At 37.7% G+C, this 16,611-nt stretch overlaps 1 protein-coding gene across 1 annotated transcript; it reads right to left on the bottom strand.

Annotated features, from left to right (window-relative positions):
* Positions 1–332: 332 nt before the first annotated feature.
* PYROXD1 (pyridine nucleotide-disulphide oxidoreductase domain 1) lies at positions 333–15,094 on the bottom strand. Its single transcript, XM_010283091.1, has 11 exons — positions 15,017–15,094; positions 12,730–12,849; positions 11,175–11,303; positions 8,752–8,825; positions 7,636–7,796; positions 6,519–6,619; positions 5,094–5,223; positions 4,045–4,157; positions 1,807–1,929; positions 1,385–1,522; positions 333–921 (listed from the first exon to the last, which is right to left on the bottom strand). The coding sequence occupies exons 1-11, from the start codon at positions 15,089–15,091 to the stop codon at positions 673–675; spliced, it is 1,413 nt and encodes a 470-aa protein (XP_010281393.1). The 5' UTR covers positions 15,092–15,094; the 3' UTR covers positions 333–672.
* Positions 15,095–16,611: the final 1,517 nt, after the last annotated feature.

The raw sequence follows: 16,611 nt of genomic DNA, 5'->3' as shown, positions 1-16,611 counted from the left end.
CGAGGGTACCGTTAGCTGGAGCAGTTTCACACTTGAAACTTGTGGCAAGTACTGACAGGTCTGAGGGGTGCTAGCGGGATGGTAACACACTGTGCAACTGCCTTGTAACCATCCACCTGAGCAAGTGGCTTTGGGAAGCCGGGGCTATAGCCAACACACCACCTACACCTGGAGGTAGCTTTAGGCAGGGAAGGCAGCACTATCACATCAAGGCATCCTGGCTCTCAAGGGTGGCTTACTGGTTGAGATGAGGAACATGCATGGCACTAAGCCATGGGGAAACTGGGCTTTAGTAACCACAGCAGGTGAATTAGGCATGGGATTTAACGCACTATGTTGTTTTATTTACTTTCTTTTAAAAGGTGAAGGCTACCTTGCATTCAAGTGAATTCAGTGCCATCTGAACAGCACTTTTTAAGACTGTTACAGCTCTGTTCTCATATGCTCATCTAATCTAGATGAAAATTCTTTGCCAGTGCTAATCCACGTGCTTTTCTTGATGCATTTCTACACAGATTAATCTAATTTCCCTTCAGTATTTTGACAAAATCAACACAAAATCTTCATAAAAAACTGCATTTACCCCCAGTTTCTGGTAATCCTGAGGAAACAGTTTTATAAGGCATATTACTCAGTGTCAAAACTTCATACAAAATGGGAATGGATTTTTGTTCAATCAAAATAATCTTCTATATCAATATCTGGATTCAGGAGATCTTCACCATAGGCTGAAAGATCCATTTGATTTAGAATTAAGTTTTCAAAGGTTTCTTCCAAGTCTGTTTCACCGATCAGCACAGCTCCCATCATTCGGCCATTCTGCATCACCACTTTAACATACTCTTGTCCCTTGGTACATCTCAGCATCAGTTCATGGTCTAAACCCAAGCCTTGAGCATTGTATTTTCCCAAAACAACCACCTAACAGAAGGAAAAAGAAAAAAGCACCAGTAAGATCACTGCAGTAGCTTTTAGTGTTTCTGCTGATAATGGTTCTAAGCTTCAAAAGAATGATATAAACAGGGAAATATTTGTCCCTGGGGAACCTCCCCCTTTCATTTGCTTTCAAAGCCACAATATAATTAAAAATCTTCACCTTGAAGTATTACACACAAAACCCAAAATGAGCCAATGAAATGGAATATATGCAGCGATGCAAAGTAGATCAGCTTTCAGTCACCAATTAAAATTTATAATACATCCATAAAGATGTTTGCCCTCTTCAGCATTGAAAGTTAGTATGAATGGAGAAAATCTAAAGTAAGTGTCATTATTTGCTAATATGTTTTGTCAATATTAAAGCGTCTGCTCAGTGTTGGCAAGTGAATATAAGCAAGCAATATGTGCATTACTCGGTGGTCTAAGACTATTAGATTGTATTTACCTTGTAATTGAAAAATTTGGTAACATGAGCAAATAGTTCAAAGCTGAAATCCAGATCAATAGATTCCCTTAAGGTATCTGCTGCCATGCATTTTGCTGCATACCATCCCATCTGCCTAGCTTGAGTCCACAGTCTCATCTAAAAAAAAAAAATTAAAAAAGATTTAAAAGCACTGTGCAATGACCGACACTCACTGATCACTGCATGCATGCTATGTATTTTCATTATACTCAGACAAGCTGAACAGCTTGGCTTTCAGCCACGCAGATGAAGTTAACTGTCATCAACACACAGAGGATTATCTACTTGTTTGCTGGTTCCTGCTTCAATTCAACTTTCTTTTCTCCCGTTGGTGTAATAGTGTGTAATTTACTTTGTAGATTAGACTGCTGCTGAGCGCACAATTGCGTGGTTTGATTTACCTGATGCCACACTGGACTGGGCTCCCACGCCGCCGTGCAGATATCCCCAGCTGCATATATGTCTGGCAAGGATGTGTGCATGTGTTTATCTACTTTAAGACCTCCATCTTCACCTACAGCAAACTAAAGTATTTGCACAGATCAGCACTGAAGAAAAATAATCATTTAAACTAAATAATTCAACTTCATCCATGTTAAGCAGTCATCTCATTTGTTACTTTTGAATGGCAGACAACGCCAAAAAGAATCAGTAAGTAAGTACACTATTCTGCTTAATCAAAACATTTGAAGATATAAAATGATGTAAGAAATACTACGGGAACCCAGCAAGATACTCTTCTGGATACCATGTAGCAACAGAGAAAAAGGTCATGCAGTGTAAACAATTTATGGCTATTCATTTTCCCATCTAATCTGACTCTGTTAAGAAGAGACTGATAACCACAAGAGAAACATGTTGTTCAAACCTCAGTGTCAAGACTCCTTCATCTTCAAGGGGAGAAAACCGATCCCTCAAAGAGTGCCATAATGAGGTGTTTCTGATGACTGTCTACATATCAAGTATTACTTCTCCATATTATAATGCAACCCTACCCCTGACCCCCTGAATTGATCTTGAATTCCTGAATCTCATCAAACCTGGAACTCTTCAAATCAGCAAAGACAAAATTAGCCTACAAAAGTAGGATTTCCTAGAAATCTGTGCGTTTTTTTCTCACCAAGTTTAAGAACAGATCAGTGCTGCATTTTACAAGTGACCTTCACATGTCCTTTAAAATATCTCAAACGCTTATGCATTAAAAAAAAGAGCTTAGAATAGGATTGCATACTGAAAAAAATTATTTGAGACTATCTACAGCGGCAGGACCTCCAGGGTAAGATACAAAGCATTAAGCATTATTTCTAGGTTTTTAAAGTATACTGCTGATACCCAGGCAGGGAAGTAGCTTAACAAATTTCAAATCACGTTCTGTACATTACAGGAATACCTCATCTTAAGAGTTCGTCTTTTTGCCAAGGCCAGAAGATACCATGGCAAATATCTAGTTCCTAATCTAACTTCATAACGTAGACCTTGAAATATTTCATGGCTCAACATCAGACGTGTGTTTTCATATTCTTCTGCTTTATGCAGAGGATAGCGTTTTACTTCCTCATCAGAAGGAACTGCCAAACAGCAAATACCCAAACGTACTGGTTTTGGCTGAGATAGAGCAATTTTCTTCTTAGTAGCCTGTGTGGGCCTATGCTTTGGATTTGTGCTGAAAACAGCAACAGGGATGTTTTAGTTGTTGCTGAGCAGTGCTTACTCATGGCCTTGGGAGGGGACCCAGCTGGGGCAGCTGACCCCAACTGTCCAGAGGGGTACGCCAAGCCAGACGATGTTGTGCTCTGCAGTAAAAGCTGGGGGAAAGAAGGAGAAAGAGGGGACCTTCGTAATTATGGCACTTGTCTTCCCAAGTAACCATTAGGCGTGATAAGCCCTGCTTTCCTGGAAATGGCTAAACATCTCCCTGCCAATGGGAAATAGCAAATGAATTCCTTATCTTGCTTTGGTTTTGGGCACAGCGTTTGCTTTGCCTAAACTGTCTTTATCTCAACCCCTGAGTTTTCTCACTTCTAACCCTTCCGACTCTCCCCGCATCCCACTGCGGGGAGCGAGTGGGCTCCTGTGTGGGGCTGAGTTGCTGGCTGGAGTTAAACCAGACACCTAATGACAGAACGACCTCAAGGCCTGAAAATTCACACGGCAGCTATGAACTCCGTAATCATCACCCACTGATGCCGATTCAGAGTGTGACTTCCCTCCAGGAATATGAGCACCTTTATAGCTCAGTTTCCTAGATGAAAATTACTGGAAGTAACTGCTTCCTTCCCAGGAGAAAATTTTAAGATTTGTAAGGTGCAGAATTAACACAGAAATTATTCTAAATTTTTGCCACATTAACCAATTATACAAATATTTTTTTCTCTTTGTATAGGTTTAATCTTAACAGTGTATATTGTATATATACTGTGTATCAGTACATACCATGAGTAGCAATATAATAAGCCAAGAACGCTAATTAAATTAATTTTTATCTTGTTAGGTATTTCCTCTATCAACAATTTTGAAATGCTGTACAACATCCAAAACCTTTATCCATCAATGTTTCATGCCAGAAGCATAAACCTGCTGAAAGAGCTTACTTCACCTTACTTAGCAGCTTAAACTTCAAAAGAAATCAGTATACTTACATTATTGCCATCAAGAAATGGTTTAACGTTTGGGACAACTCCAGTTGCACTGACAATGAAATCGCATCCATAAATTTTTCCATTAGTTAATTCCACATATACAGGCCATAGCACTGAAAAAGGGGAAAATTTTGCCCTGAGAATGTAACCAACAGAAGTTATTTTATTAATTATGTCTATAATAAGAAATGAAATAAAAAGAAGAAAAATAATCTTTTGAGATATCTAATTGATTAGGTAGGGGAAAAAAAAATTTAAAATCAGAGATTACCTATAATATTTCTTACCTTCATTCAGGACTAGAAAACATGAGATTTTGGAGCTGAAGTCTAAGCCCTGCTATTAACTTTCTCTGTAATTTTCCTAAATCAAAGCCCTCATTTGTAGGGGGAAAATACTGCATCCTGCCACTGCTTCAGACCCGTGGGATGTTCTCTGAAGTATTTATGTAATTGCCAAATATTCCTTTACATGTGAATTTACAGATGCACAGGAAATGCCTCAAAAGCAAAAAGAACGTCAAAGATTTGACTTCCTAGAATCTTATGCTGGAAGTTAACTGGCTATTAAAATAGCATTTTTAGTATTAATTTTCATTCAGTGGAAATTATAGGTAGAATTATTAATGAAACAAGTGGCATTTTCTTCAACCTTCTTTGAAGAATTACCTCAATTTTGACACTAAATGTTTTTTTTTTGTTTTGTTTTGGTTTTGTTTGGGTTTTTTTTTTTTTGTTTTTCTTCTTCTGCTTGAACATACACTACTAATGTATGATTTTATTTGGACTGTCACAAGGAGGGAATATTCTGCATACTGGATTTAGGTGACTTTGTGGAAAAAGCGTCTAACCCGTAACATTTTGTAATTTAATTGTAGCCCATAAATCAAATTCTCAACTACTATAACTTGCTAGAGTTCCATTTAATTTATAGAAATAAAGGATTTATTTTCCAAATCTCTATTTGCTCTAGAACAGCAAACAAGATAAAACATGCTCCAGCACTGCTTTATCTTCAACATGTTATTTCTAATCAGCACTGGCACCTACCCTGATCTGGTTCTACATTTTTCTCTTCATTTGGAAAAGTCAAAGAAGTCCGTTGCAGTTGTATAAATTCTTGCTGTGAATGTATTTTCTTTACTTCACATAGTATTTCAATATGTACTTTATGAGAAAACTAAAGAAAGATTGACAAAATTGTAAACATCATGATTAACAATAACAACATTTCTAATAGCAAGTATACCTTCACCTAAATTGACATCACTCAACTGGAAAAAACCCACACCATATACCCTGTCCTAAAGCATTAGGACACATTAGCTGAATTCCCACACTTTTTCCCTTTTTGGCACAAATGTAACCATAGCAAATAACAATTTAACTGCTTTTTCAGTAGATACCTGATGTTGCTTGAAATTTCATGACAATTTAGATTTTTCTGGTATGCCAGAAAACATATTCAAGTTCGCCTGAGTTTAGAGGAAGAGAATTCAGAACTTGTAACAACAGAAAAAAAGTAAACTCATCTTTTCTATCTTTCAGAATTTCAAATCCTTCATTTTTCTATTACGAATTAAATTCTGGTAACAATAATAAGTTCATATTCTAAATGCTGTAAAAAGAAAAAGAAAATATATCCTGTTCCATCAAGCCATGTTTCAACCACTTACTCTTTTTCGGAGGTCGGGACAGAAGTTGGAAAGTTACCTGTTTCTGTATTTTGTGGATCCAGGCCTTGAACAGTTTTGCTCTCCACAACACAAACTTATTTCTTCAGCCTTTGACAGCCAAAACACCACCCATTAACCTGCTGAATACCCTAAATATCCTTTCACTGCTATTGCAAAGCCACTTCTGTAGAATCTGTGACTGATACCTTTGAAAGGCCTTTTTTTTTTAAAGGCATGTAAGAGAAGCAAACACCTAACAGCTAAGAAATTAATAATAAAAACCAGCTAAAAATATGAAGTATGAGGACCTTGACTTTACTTCACACATGAAACTCTTCACAATGCTCATGTCCACTACTGATTTCACTTTTCATTATCGCCTGTGACAGGAGACTGATGTTCCCTGTATCTCTGTACAAATCCTACCATCCTATTTTTTACAGAAGAAAATGTATGTATGGCAGCTAAAATCAAGACACTAGAGGTACCACTGCTTCTGGTTAAAGCTAGGATTAACACTGGTCCTACAAAAATACGCAAACCAGTATTTATGTTTCTATCTGAAGAGCAAATCGCTAAAACTGTGTCAGTGGATCTGATTAGCCACCTCCTCCAAGCAGAAAATGACTTTCATTTCTGTCAACATATTTTCCTGTTTAATTGATAGAACAGGAGAATCAGTTCAAGCACATTTTATTTTTATTTCTCTCATAACCCTGAATGTGACATTTCACATTCTTGTCATCCTTACCCACTCAAAGCAACAGTTAAACAAATGTAAGCAAGACTATGACCATACCTCTTTAGTCCCTTTAAGATCTAAGCCCTCATGCCAATCGGGGCCCAAGGCACTGCCCAGCTTGTCAGGTGCTGCTATAGATCTTTTTTTTTCCTCACTTCCTGAAGGAGAGAGATGAAGAATATCAGATTTCGCGTGCATGCTTCATTGCCTGCAGAATTCAGAACAAGGATTCTCAATTAAGAGAAATATGACCTGGTTGCCAGAAAGGAAGACAAAAATGTGTAACGTCCCAAAACCAGTATTTTGCAGACAAATCAGACTCCAAGCCAGAATTTTTAACACCTTTCAACTTTATGCCTTTCTTTCACTCACCTCCGAAACAACCATGCCACCATTAGGTGCCTGCACCGTCCCCTAACAGCCGGCCAGACCCCAACAGCAGCAGGGTTCTGGAGACCCACTGTAGACTTAGTTGCTTAATATCACTGCTGAGATTTAAACTGATGTCCCTCTGCTAGCAAATGTGCACTGGCCCCTCCATTGCACAAAACTGCAAATTCTAACGTACCATGATACATCTGAATAACACTGGGTGCCATTTTGTGATGTTTAAGCCCTTTTTTACAATTTATTTTTCCAAACCTGAGGTCTAGAACCATGCCCTTTGTTATTTTTTTGGTCATATATATGTTTATGTAATGTTTGTTCATGCAGTTCTAGTTAACTGTTGTTATCAACACTGCAGTTTCACTGCATCTGTAATAACGTTCTGTGAGGTTTTATCTGGTCCTCCAATAGCTTGTCATGGGAAAGCGCCTTCCTACGTAATGCTGACATAGTTCAGAAAAACATTAAAAATTACAGAGAATAGAACAGGTTCTTCAGCAGATAGAATACAGGAAATTAAATGTAAACTTGGTACAGACACAAAAATAAGCATTTTTTTTTTACAGATTTTAGGTAGCTATTACATGCTGTTGTGTGTCTGCATTAATTCTGGATGGGTTTTTATATCGCTTTATTATTTTTGGTTTTTTAAAGAAGGAAATGCCATTGATGATAACAGTAAACCTTATTTATGGCCTTTATTTATATCAGTTTAATTAACTGATTTTAGGACTATCTTTAATATTAAGTGCTGCTGCTGCTGCCCTGTTAGGAGACTAAAACATACCTTCCATTGTATACTTGGTTCTTTTACATTCAATTGGAGTCTCGCGTTCTTCAGCAGTTAGCTTTGGAATGAGAAATTCAGCTGCTCCTGCATCAAAAAAAGTGTTCCCAATGGCTTTGTCTTTGATAGCCCAGATTACTTCACAGCCTTGAATTTCATACCTGTGGACGTTTAAACAATGGATAAAGTGACAGACTACCTGAAAAGGATGCAACTCTTACCAACACAACTAGAAGCATGCCAGGTTTCCTTCCAGAAGCTAGAAATAAGGGAACTAAGACTTTTAAACCTATCAAATCCACTACTGCTTCTAAATATTTACATAAGGAACACATTAAAAAAAAAGTCTCTTCAAATTGACAGGTCATACTTTCTCACCAGCACAACCTCAACCGAACCAGGGCAGGGAGTGAGGGGAAGCAGATCAAATTTACAGTAGTAATTACTTAGTATTTCCTGCTTCCCACAATGAAAAAAAAGTGTGTTTTTGCCAGACTGCCCACTGCTAGAACAGGCATTTGGATCTTGGTTGTATTACCTGGAGCATGAACTGGTAGAGACATGCAGAGGACAATGTAGTGAAAGTGAAAAAGTGATTCCCTGCAACACAAAACAAGCCCATATAACTGTGTAATACAGATGTTTCTGTAATCTAGCAGGCTGCAGGACCACATGGTTCAATATCCTACCTGTGACAAGGGCCACGTCAGACACTTCAAAAGCTCTATCAGCTTAAATTAGGCTGGGTACAAGAGAAGCTGCCTCTCTATTCCTGTTACATCTTGTCTCCAGAAGTCAGACAAGTTTATAACTTAAATATTGTCTTTAATAGTCTTAACAGAAATCTCTTTTGGTGCCAAATCAGAAAAACACTGTATATACTTGATATCTGTGTGTCAAAGCTTCTTCTGAAGCTTGCTGAATTTTATGTGACAGTAAGCATCACTATACCATAAAAAAAAAAAAAAGTATTTTAATCGATTTTGCTACTAAATGTTTTAAGAGCTACAATTTTATAAGTCAACATTCTCCCAAACTCATGCACAGTAGATTTAACATGGAATTGTTAAAGATTTTATTTGCATATTTATCTTTAAAACTTAGTCATTTACTTACACTAATTCAAGTGCAATCCCACCATTTCCTACCACTACTATTCTCTCAGCTTGAGCCAAATTCTTCTGAAAAGCCTGCATTAAGAAAAAGAGTCAATTACAGCTTAGATCATATGTTTCTTGACACAGATTAATTATGTCCTTTTCAATATTTTCTTGCACTCTTAGTGCTCTTATTTTGATTTTCTCAGACTACTGATAGACAATCATGCTAAGATCTGTTACAGAAGCTAAGTGAAACCTGTGAAGTTCTATCACATTAAGGGATAAAGTTACCGACACAGCATTACAAGTCTCAAATTGAGACAGGAGAAGTTAAATAATTACATTTAAGCCAATTTGACAGAGCACTTAATAGAATCCAAGAGACTCTTCTCTGTCCCAGAGACCATTAGCATTGTGACATCTGTTAGTCCAGTTTTATCACAACTTGAATAACTTTCACAATAATTTGCATAACATTAAAAAGGCAAAGATACAGAAATTTAGGAATTTAAAAATGCCTGATCAGAAATTTGTTTAAAAAATAATTTGTAGCAAATCTGAGAACCAATTTCATTTGTGCAAAACAACTTTCACATCCTAGTGGTGAGAGAAAAAATGAAAATAAAACTAAAAAGAAAAAAGTAATTTTTAGTTCATACTATAACCACTTCAGGTATTTTCTTTCAAACAAATCAAGCATCGTGACTATCAGACCAACTATTGCAATTACACAAAAATCTGTTCATCCATGCTTCCAGATTACCTGACTTACGTCAGAGAACCTAAACTGTAAAAGACCATTCAAACTGCAGTCCTTCAATCTCTTCAGAGGATACTGAAGTTGTGTCAGAGGAGACTAGCAAATGCCACCAATCACCATAAACACGCCCCCACCCCCCCCAAAAGCCAGAAACAAGTATTTTCAGCCTCATTCAAACTTCAACATCAGCTTTGACAAATGATAGCCCAGGCTACTGTCTCCCATAGTGGCCAACACCAGATGCTCAGAGAAGACCATAGAGATGACAAGCACACAACAATACTATCCTGGAACACCCTCACTGGTTCCAGACACCACTGATGCCACTCAGGTGGCACCTTTCTCTTCAATTTACACACAACAAATTTATCAAGGGCTGTCTCTTTTTCCTCTTTTTTGTATTTTTTTTTTTTTTTTTAAACTCAGGTGAATTTCTAACATCCAAAACAAACAACAATTTCATAGTTTCACTTCACTTTGCTTGTGTAAGTATCTCCTTTTTTATTCTCAACATCAAGCTTCATTTGATGAATTACAGTTCTTATGATATGGAGAAGCAGGGTTCCCTTTCACCCTGCCTCCTCTAATTCTTAAGACCTATAGCAGTGAAACCTCATTCTAATTCCAAGCTGCAGTTTTAGTATATTAAGTCATTCCTCATGCGAAAACCATTCCACATCTTTAACTGTAATTCTTTGCTGTACAATGAGGAGAAGCTACAGTAGAACTCGAAAAAAGAATGTCCTTCAGTAGCTTTTCACTGTAAGAAGTAGCCCTTTGTTACCGTGTACCAGGTACTCCTTCTGAGGAAGTTTCTACTGGTGCCTACTTCCTGTTTGTATACTTTCAGATTGGCTTCTGCCTGGAGGGTAAAAGAACGCCATTTATTCTAGATCACCATGTTAGAAATACTGTCTATGAGCCACCTATAAACTTAATAAAATTTAGTGACTAATTAATTTATTTAATGTTATTTTAAAGCTATTTCTCTGCTACTGAAAGTGTTTCTATTTAAGGATATACATAACAAATATCACCTTACATTTCTCCATTTCACTCCACAATCATTTTTAGTATTTTGCAGCAGAAGCAGGAATATAGTTGTCGTGGTTTAGCCCCAGCCGGCAACTAAGCACCACGCAGCCGCTCGCTCACTCCCCCTCCCGCAGTGGGACGGGGAAGAGAACTGGGAAAAAAAACTCGTGGGTTGAGATAAACACGGTTTAATAGGACAGAAAAAAAAGAAGGAAACAACAATGATAATACCAACAAAGGAATGTACAAGAACAAGTGATGCCCAATGCAGCAATTGCTCACCACCCCGTGATCGACAGCCCGTCCCCGAGCAGCGATTTCCGCCCCCCGGCCAACTCCAGTTTATGTATTGGGCATGACGTCGTATGGTAGGGAATATCTCTTTGGCCAGCCTGGGTCAGCTGTCCCGGCTGTGTCCCCTCCCAGCTCCCCGTGCACCCCCAGCCTACTCGCTGGAAGGCCAGCACAAGAAGCTGGACTGTCCGTGGCTGCTCAGCAGCAACCCAAAACATCAGCACATTATCAACAGTTTCTCATCCCAAATCCAAAGCACAGTCTCGCACTAGCTTCTGTGAAGAAAACCAGCTCTATCCTGGCTGAAACCAGGACAATAGTATACACTTGTAAGCCCAAAACACATTTACCTGTGCACTGTCAGTATCCCGGATTCCTAATACATATGGGTTTCCTTCAAAAATTAATTTTGGTTTTGCTCCAGCACACAGGCAAAGTTTTTCATACATATATTCTTTCCCATCTTCAGTGAAAATTTTCTGATAAAAATTAAGAGAAAAGAAAAACCAACTGGAGACATCTAAGAGAACATCAGCAATTTTTTTCCTTAATGTCATAGTAGTTTGCAGGTATTAAAAGCTGTAATTGGCTTCTTAAAGAGCAAGCCTTCATACCCTCATTAATCTTGTGTCATTTATTTGCATTACACTCACCACAGACTTACAAGCCTAAGTATATGACATTATATGACCAACAAAATGGAAAGTGTACTCAGTGCACTCAAAGAAAGATGAAATATGAAGATTACCACTTGGTGGCACTCTATGCTCACAAGCTGTGCTAAAAGATGACTCGGGTTTGGATGTGACAATGTCCTCCTCACCAGTAACAGATGTAGATTTATGCACTACTATGTATTAGCAATTAAGAATCTTACTCAAAGCATTTCGACAACAGAAGACTTGTGTTAACTTAACTAGGCACAGGCTAGCATACAGTTTAAAAAGACCACAAATTCTGTTCTTTGCTAAAGAAAAAGGGTAGGCACTAAACAAACTACATCATTCTGCAACAAACAATACTTAAATTTTAACATTTTATGACCTTATTTGTTGTTTTCCAAACTAGAAGCTAGATAGTTTACAGTGGTTTTACACAAAGAGAGTTTTTAAAGGTTTTGGGGTAAAAGAGGCGAAAAATCCTCCAAATCCATATACATGAAATATTTGTGTCCACAGAGACATACCTAAATGAAAATACCATTATAGTAATGATACATGAATATAAGTAGATTCAGAATGCTAAGAGAATCTAACTGGAATCATATCTCTGTGACTTAAAATTAGCAAAACTAGTTTTGGATCTGAATGGAAGTTCCTGATAAAAGCTGAAGTGAAAAATAGCATGCTGAGGTGACACAGACACTAACAAGGATGTGTATGTGCTGCACATTGCTCATACTTGCAAAAAAATAATAAAAAAAAAAGGTGGAAATCGTGGTTCTTTCAAGAATTTTTTTTTTTTTTTTAATCACAAAGTTGTTAATATTTTGGTCTCTGTAATTCAGGAATCAGAGAGATCTCCAATAAAGGGTTAGAGAAATTTTCAGACACTTACACTGATATACAGTATTGGATTCATTGACTGGTTTCCCTGCTATTCCAATCAGGTATTCAATGCAAAATCTCTAGGGTGTCAAAGATTTTAGATACAGTTTCTTAATTAACAAGTAATTTCTGCTCTACAATTTTGTCCCCTGTATGTATTTCTACTTGAACAACAGTGTAAGTGATAAGTGAAATTAAAGTTAGGAAGTATTTTCTTGCAATTTTGGTAACACTTTAATGACCAGATGTTCTTGAACAGAATTTCACACACAAAACATTCACCTGTTTCTTAGATTTTTTTTTTTTAATAAGTAATTTGAAAAACTACGTAAAAGTGAAAGTGAAAACATTAGCTTACATGTTCAATACTTTTCAATTGTTTTACTCCAGACTGTATAACTTTAATATTGGGATATCGTTTTTCTAATAGAGAACTTGGTTGCTCTTCTACATCAAATTCCTCAAGTGTTTTGGAGACCTGTAGGAAGAAGAGAGGTATTTAGAAATATGAATCATTTATCCATTTCTTTATTTCTAAAGTTTACAACAAAATGTATTATATTCATTTCCAGTAAAGAAGTCACAACATAAAGCCCACATTGTCTCAAAACATGTTATCATGTTACTGCTAAAAGTTCCTTCTCATACACAGAATCTTCTCATGCCTATTCCTGGCAAAGAGTTAAAGTAGTAGAGAGAATTTTAATTCCAAAGCTAGAGACTAAGCAACAATGGAGAACTCTGGTGCCTGCTCTAACTGCTATAATGTTTTATCCCATAAACAGACTATAATATTAGAGTTAACACTGCTTTTTAACTTACCTGATGCAGTGTTAAGACCCTGTTTCTCTGTTTGTTATAACTTTGATAAAATAACTGAATGATGTTCTCCCATGCAAGCATCTTCCTCTCCTCGGCACTTTGGGAAAAAAATTTTTGGTAAAAATAGCTTAAAGAATTGTGGAAACACTTTTGTCTAGAATAAATATTTTTATTCTATTTAAAAAAAAATCTGGTGACATTTTCTTCAAAAGCCTAATGATTCAAAAACATCTTGTTACAGGTAGTTGGCTCTTATGTTAGAAAAAATGCTTGCAGTTGTTCAGCTTCTAAGCAGGGCATGTTCAGGCAAAACAGATTCAAGACCACCTCAAAGGATTTACTCAGCACCTCATCCGTTGTCACTATCTGATATTTCAGAAACTGGGGTGGGGGAAGAGGCAAACCATAACTTGGAAAATAAGCTATGCTGATTTTGGGTTTCTTCCAGAAGGGAGCAGCTGCATGGGAACCTCCAGCACTGCTACTTTATAGAATATTCGAGTCTGGAACACAGGTAGGAACCAGAAGCCACATCATGCTTGCAATTCAGAGAGAAATTAAGATGCTCATGTCCAAAACTTAGATGCTGCTGTCTTCAAATACTGTTTACCTATTCCCTTACTCTTCAGATACTGCTACTGATGTGAATGACAGACTTTACATCTCTGCAATGTGTAGACATCTTTCCTGGATACTTACGACCCTACTGTCAGCACTCTCGAGCCCAGAAGATACTCTTTGGTAGGGTGTTACTCTACCAGTCTCAAATAGAGGTCTCAGCTATATTCCGAGCATCCCACTGGACACAGGCAAAGACCACAGGGTGAAAAGGAAGAGATGCTGATAGACAATCACAGCCACTAAATGCAAAGAACTGCTGTTCAAATCTCTCTATGCTTTATTTCCCCCGTAGTGATTTGAATCAGGCATTCACACACCAGGAAGAATCATGTTAAAACTGAGCTGTCAGATAAACCACAGAATGGTCTGTCTTTACTTGTCATGAGACACGCCTCACCTTTAGGTACCATGTTTCAGAGAGAGAGTCATGAATATAAATGCCAGATGGAAGCCCCGTTCTCCATGTCTTAACTTTCCCTGAGAAGTAAAATCTAATTTCCTACTGGCTGGCAGCTTTGCACCCTCAGTTCTGTGCAGTCCAGTCTCCAACTCTTTCTTATGGTAGAGTTTAAAGTTCCCTCAGAATGGGAAAAAGAGCAGTGCTTTCCAAGATCTGTGTACCTCTGCAAAACTAGCTTAATGAACCTAGTAGCCAGGAATCTGAACTCATGTATGGATTTTCTTTTTTTCAAACCAGCAGGAAAGAGGTCATTGAATCACCAGCTACTGGAGATGTACGTAAAGCTGAAGGCCATTTCACAGAAGGTCCTTCCTTTATTTGTTACTTGTCAGAAGTCTGATTCTGCCCAAAATTCAAACACACAACTGTATGAATATGAGAAACACTAGGCAAGAATAAGTTCCTTCAGTAATTTATTCAAAGATACCATTTCAGTGCCTAAAATGGAACATACCCATTAACAAAGCAGTGAAATAAAGCTTCAGTAACTTTGAAAATACGTCAACCGTCTAAGTACCCAGTTTAACCTTTGCTCGAATGCTGTGATTATATTCACCAGTTACTTACTAATGATTATTAATCTCTATAAAACACCTCATCAGCCCACCTAACACCACTGCAGTCACACTAATGTGAAAACAAGTTCAAAATTGTAAGCATTTTCAGGATTAGATTCTAATTATTTATACATATACAAACTTCTGAAGAGGTCTTACCATAATTAAAATTAAGTCTCTCTTACCTGTTTGAAATTTGTTACAGCTTTTATAACTGGAGAAGCTGTCATTAAAAAAATATCTTCTGATGGGAATTCCATGGCCAGCTTATAAAGAAACAGAAATCATGATGAGCAAATAGTCATCAATAGATTTTGACTTTAAAACAAATAAAAGTATTTGTGAAAAGTAGTATGTGTTACTACATTAGTCTTGTGGAATCCTATGGATAAATACTACTTGAAGATTGTGGAAGGATAATGACTGAAATGAGCAGGATTTGGAGACATAACATTTTAATTCATTCACACACAAATGTATCTTCAAGAACTGCAGCCATGGTATAAATGATTACTCAAAAGACTATTTTCACAGTATTCTAGAGGACAACTAGAGGAACACATGATAATCATGTGATTCCTGGAGATACCCAGTTGCTGGAGGTACATCTTGTATTGCATAGCAGTGACTAATTGTTCACAGATTTCATTTTGACAGAGGAAATGCTAATTCCTATTGGCTATTTTAAATGTTATTTAGTAAACTAATAAAAGATGATAAATGGATTACCATCTTCAGAGCGTTCTAAGCAATACAAGAGTTTTACAGGCCCCAAGCCAAATGGAAAAATTCCCATCAGTAATGTGCGTTGCTCTGACACAGAAAATAAACAAGCTCTGTTAAGTACTAACCACTCATCTCTGAGGTACAGGCAAAACCCAGGGCTCCTTATCACCAGCTTTCTACAGATGAATGTAACAGTTGTATAAGCCACCAAGAAGCACATTTCATGTTGTACATGAGCAACTGAGCTATAAAGGGACTAGCATGTATTCCTGTACCTCAGATAGGAGCAATCTAATAGTAATCTCAAGGTGAAAGTGGTGAAACCTTGCTGCCAGTTTATGGGAGATTCACATGGTCATACCCTCAGCAAACACAAGTTAATTTAACGAGGCTATGTAAAACTTCAGGTAACCCACACTTCATGCGCTTCATACACTTTGCAGCTGTATGCTTTACATTGACAATCAATAGGATTGACATGCAACACACTGTGCTGCTGCAGTTGCTCCCAGCTGTATCTAACAAGCCTCATAAGAACTACAGAATGCTGTAGGTCAGTATCTTTATTAAAGACGAGTAGTAAGATCAGCGCACCCTCAGCAAGTTTACAGACAATACCAAGCTGAGTGGTGCACTCAATTAGTTCAAAGGATGGGATGCCATCCAGAGGGACCCCGGCAGGCTTGAGAAGCGGGCCCATGTAAACCTCATGAAGTTCAGCATGGCCAACTGCAGGGTCTTGAACCTGGGTTGGGGCAACCAACAGTATCAATACAGGCTGGGGGATGAAGTGAGTGAGACCAGCCCCATCAAGAAGGACTTGGGGCTACTGGTGGATGAAAAATTAGCTAAGGGCTGTCAACATGTGCTCGCAGCCCAGAAGGCCAACCATATCCTAGGCTGCATCAAAAGAAGCATGGCCAGCAGGTCGAGGGAGGTGATTCTGCCCCTCTACTCCACTCTAGTGAGACCCCACCTGTAACTGTATATGCCATTTTCTCCTTCATAGAAAATAGGGATATAAAAAAAGAGTTTGCTTTACAGACAAGTAAAA

The sequence above is a fragment of the Phaethon lepturus genome, unplaced genomic scaffold (assembly GCF_000687285.1).
Source record: "Phaethon lepturus isolate BGI_N335 unplaced genomic scaffold, ASM68728v1 scaffold11240, whole genome shotgun sequence".
Lineage (NCBI taxonomy): Eukaryota > Metazoa > Chordata > Aves > Phaethontiformes > Phaethontidae > Phaethon > Phaethon lepturus.
This window is presented reverse-complemented; position numbering and strand designations above follow the sequence as displayed.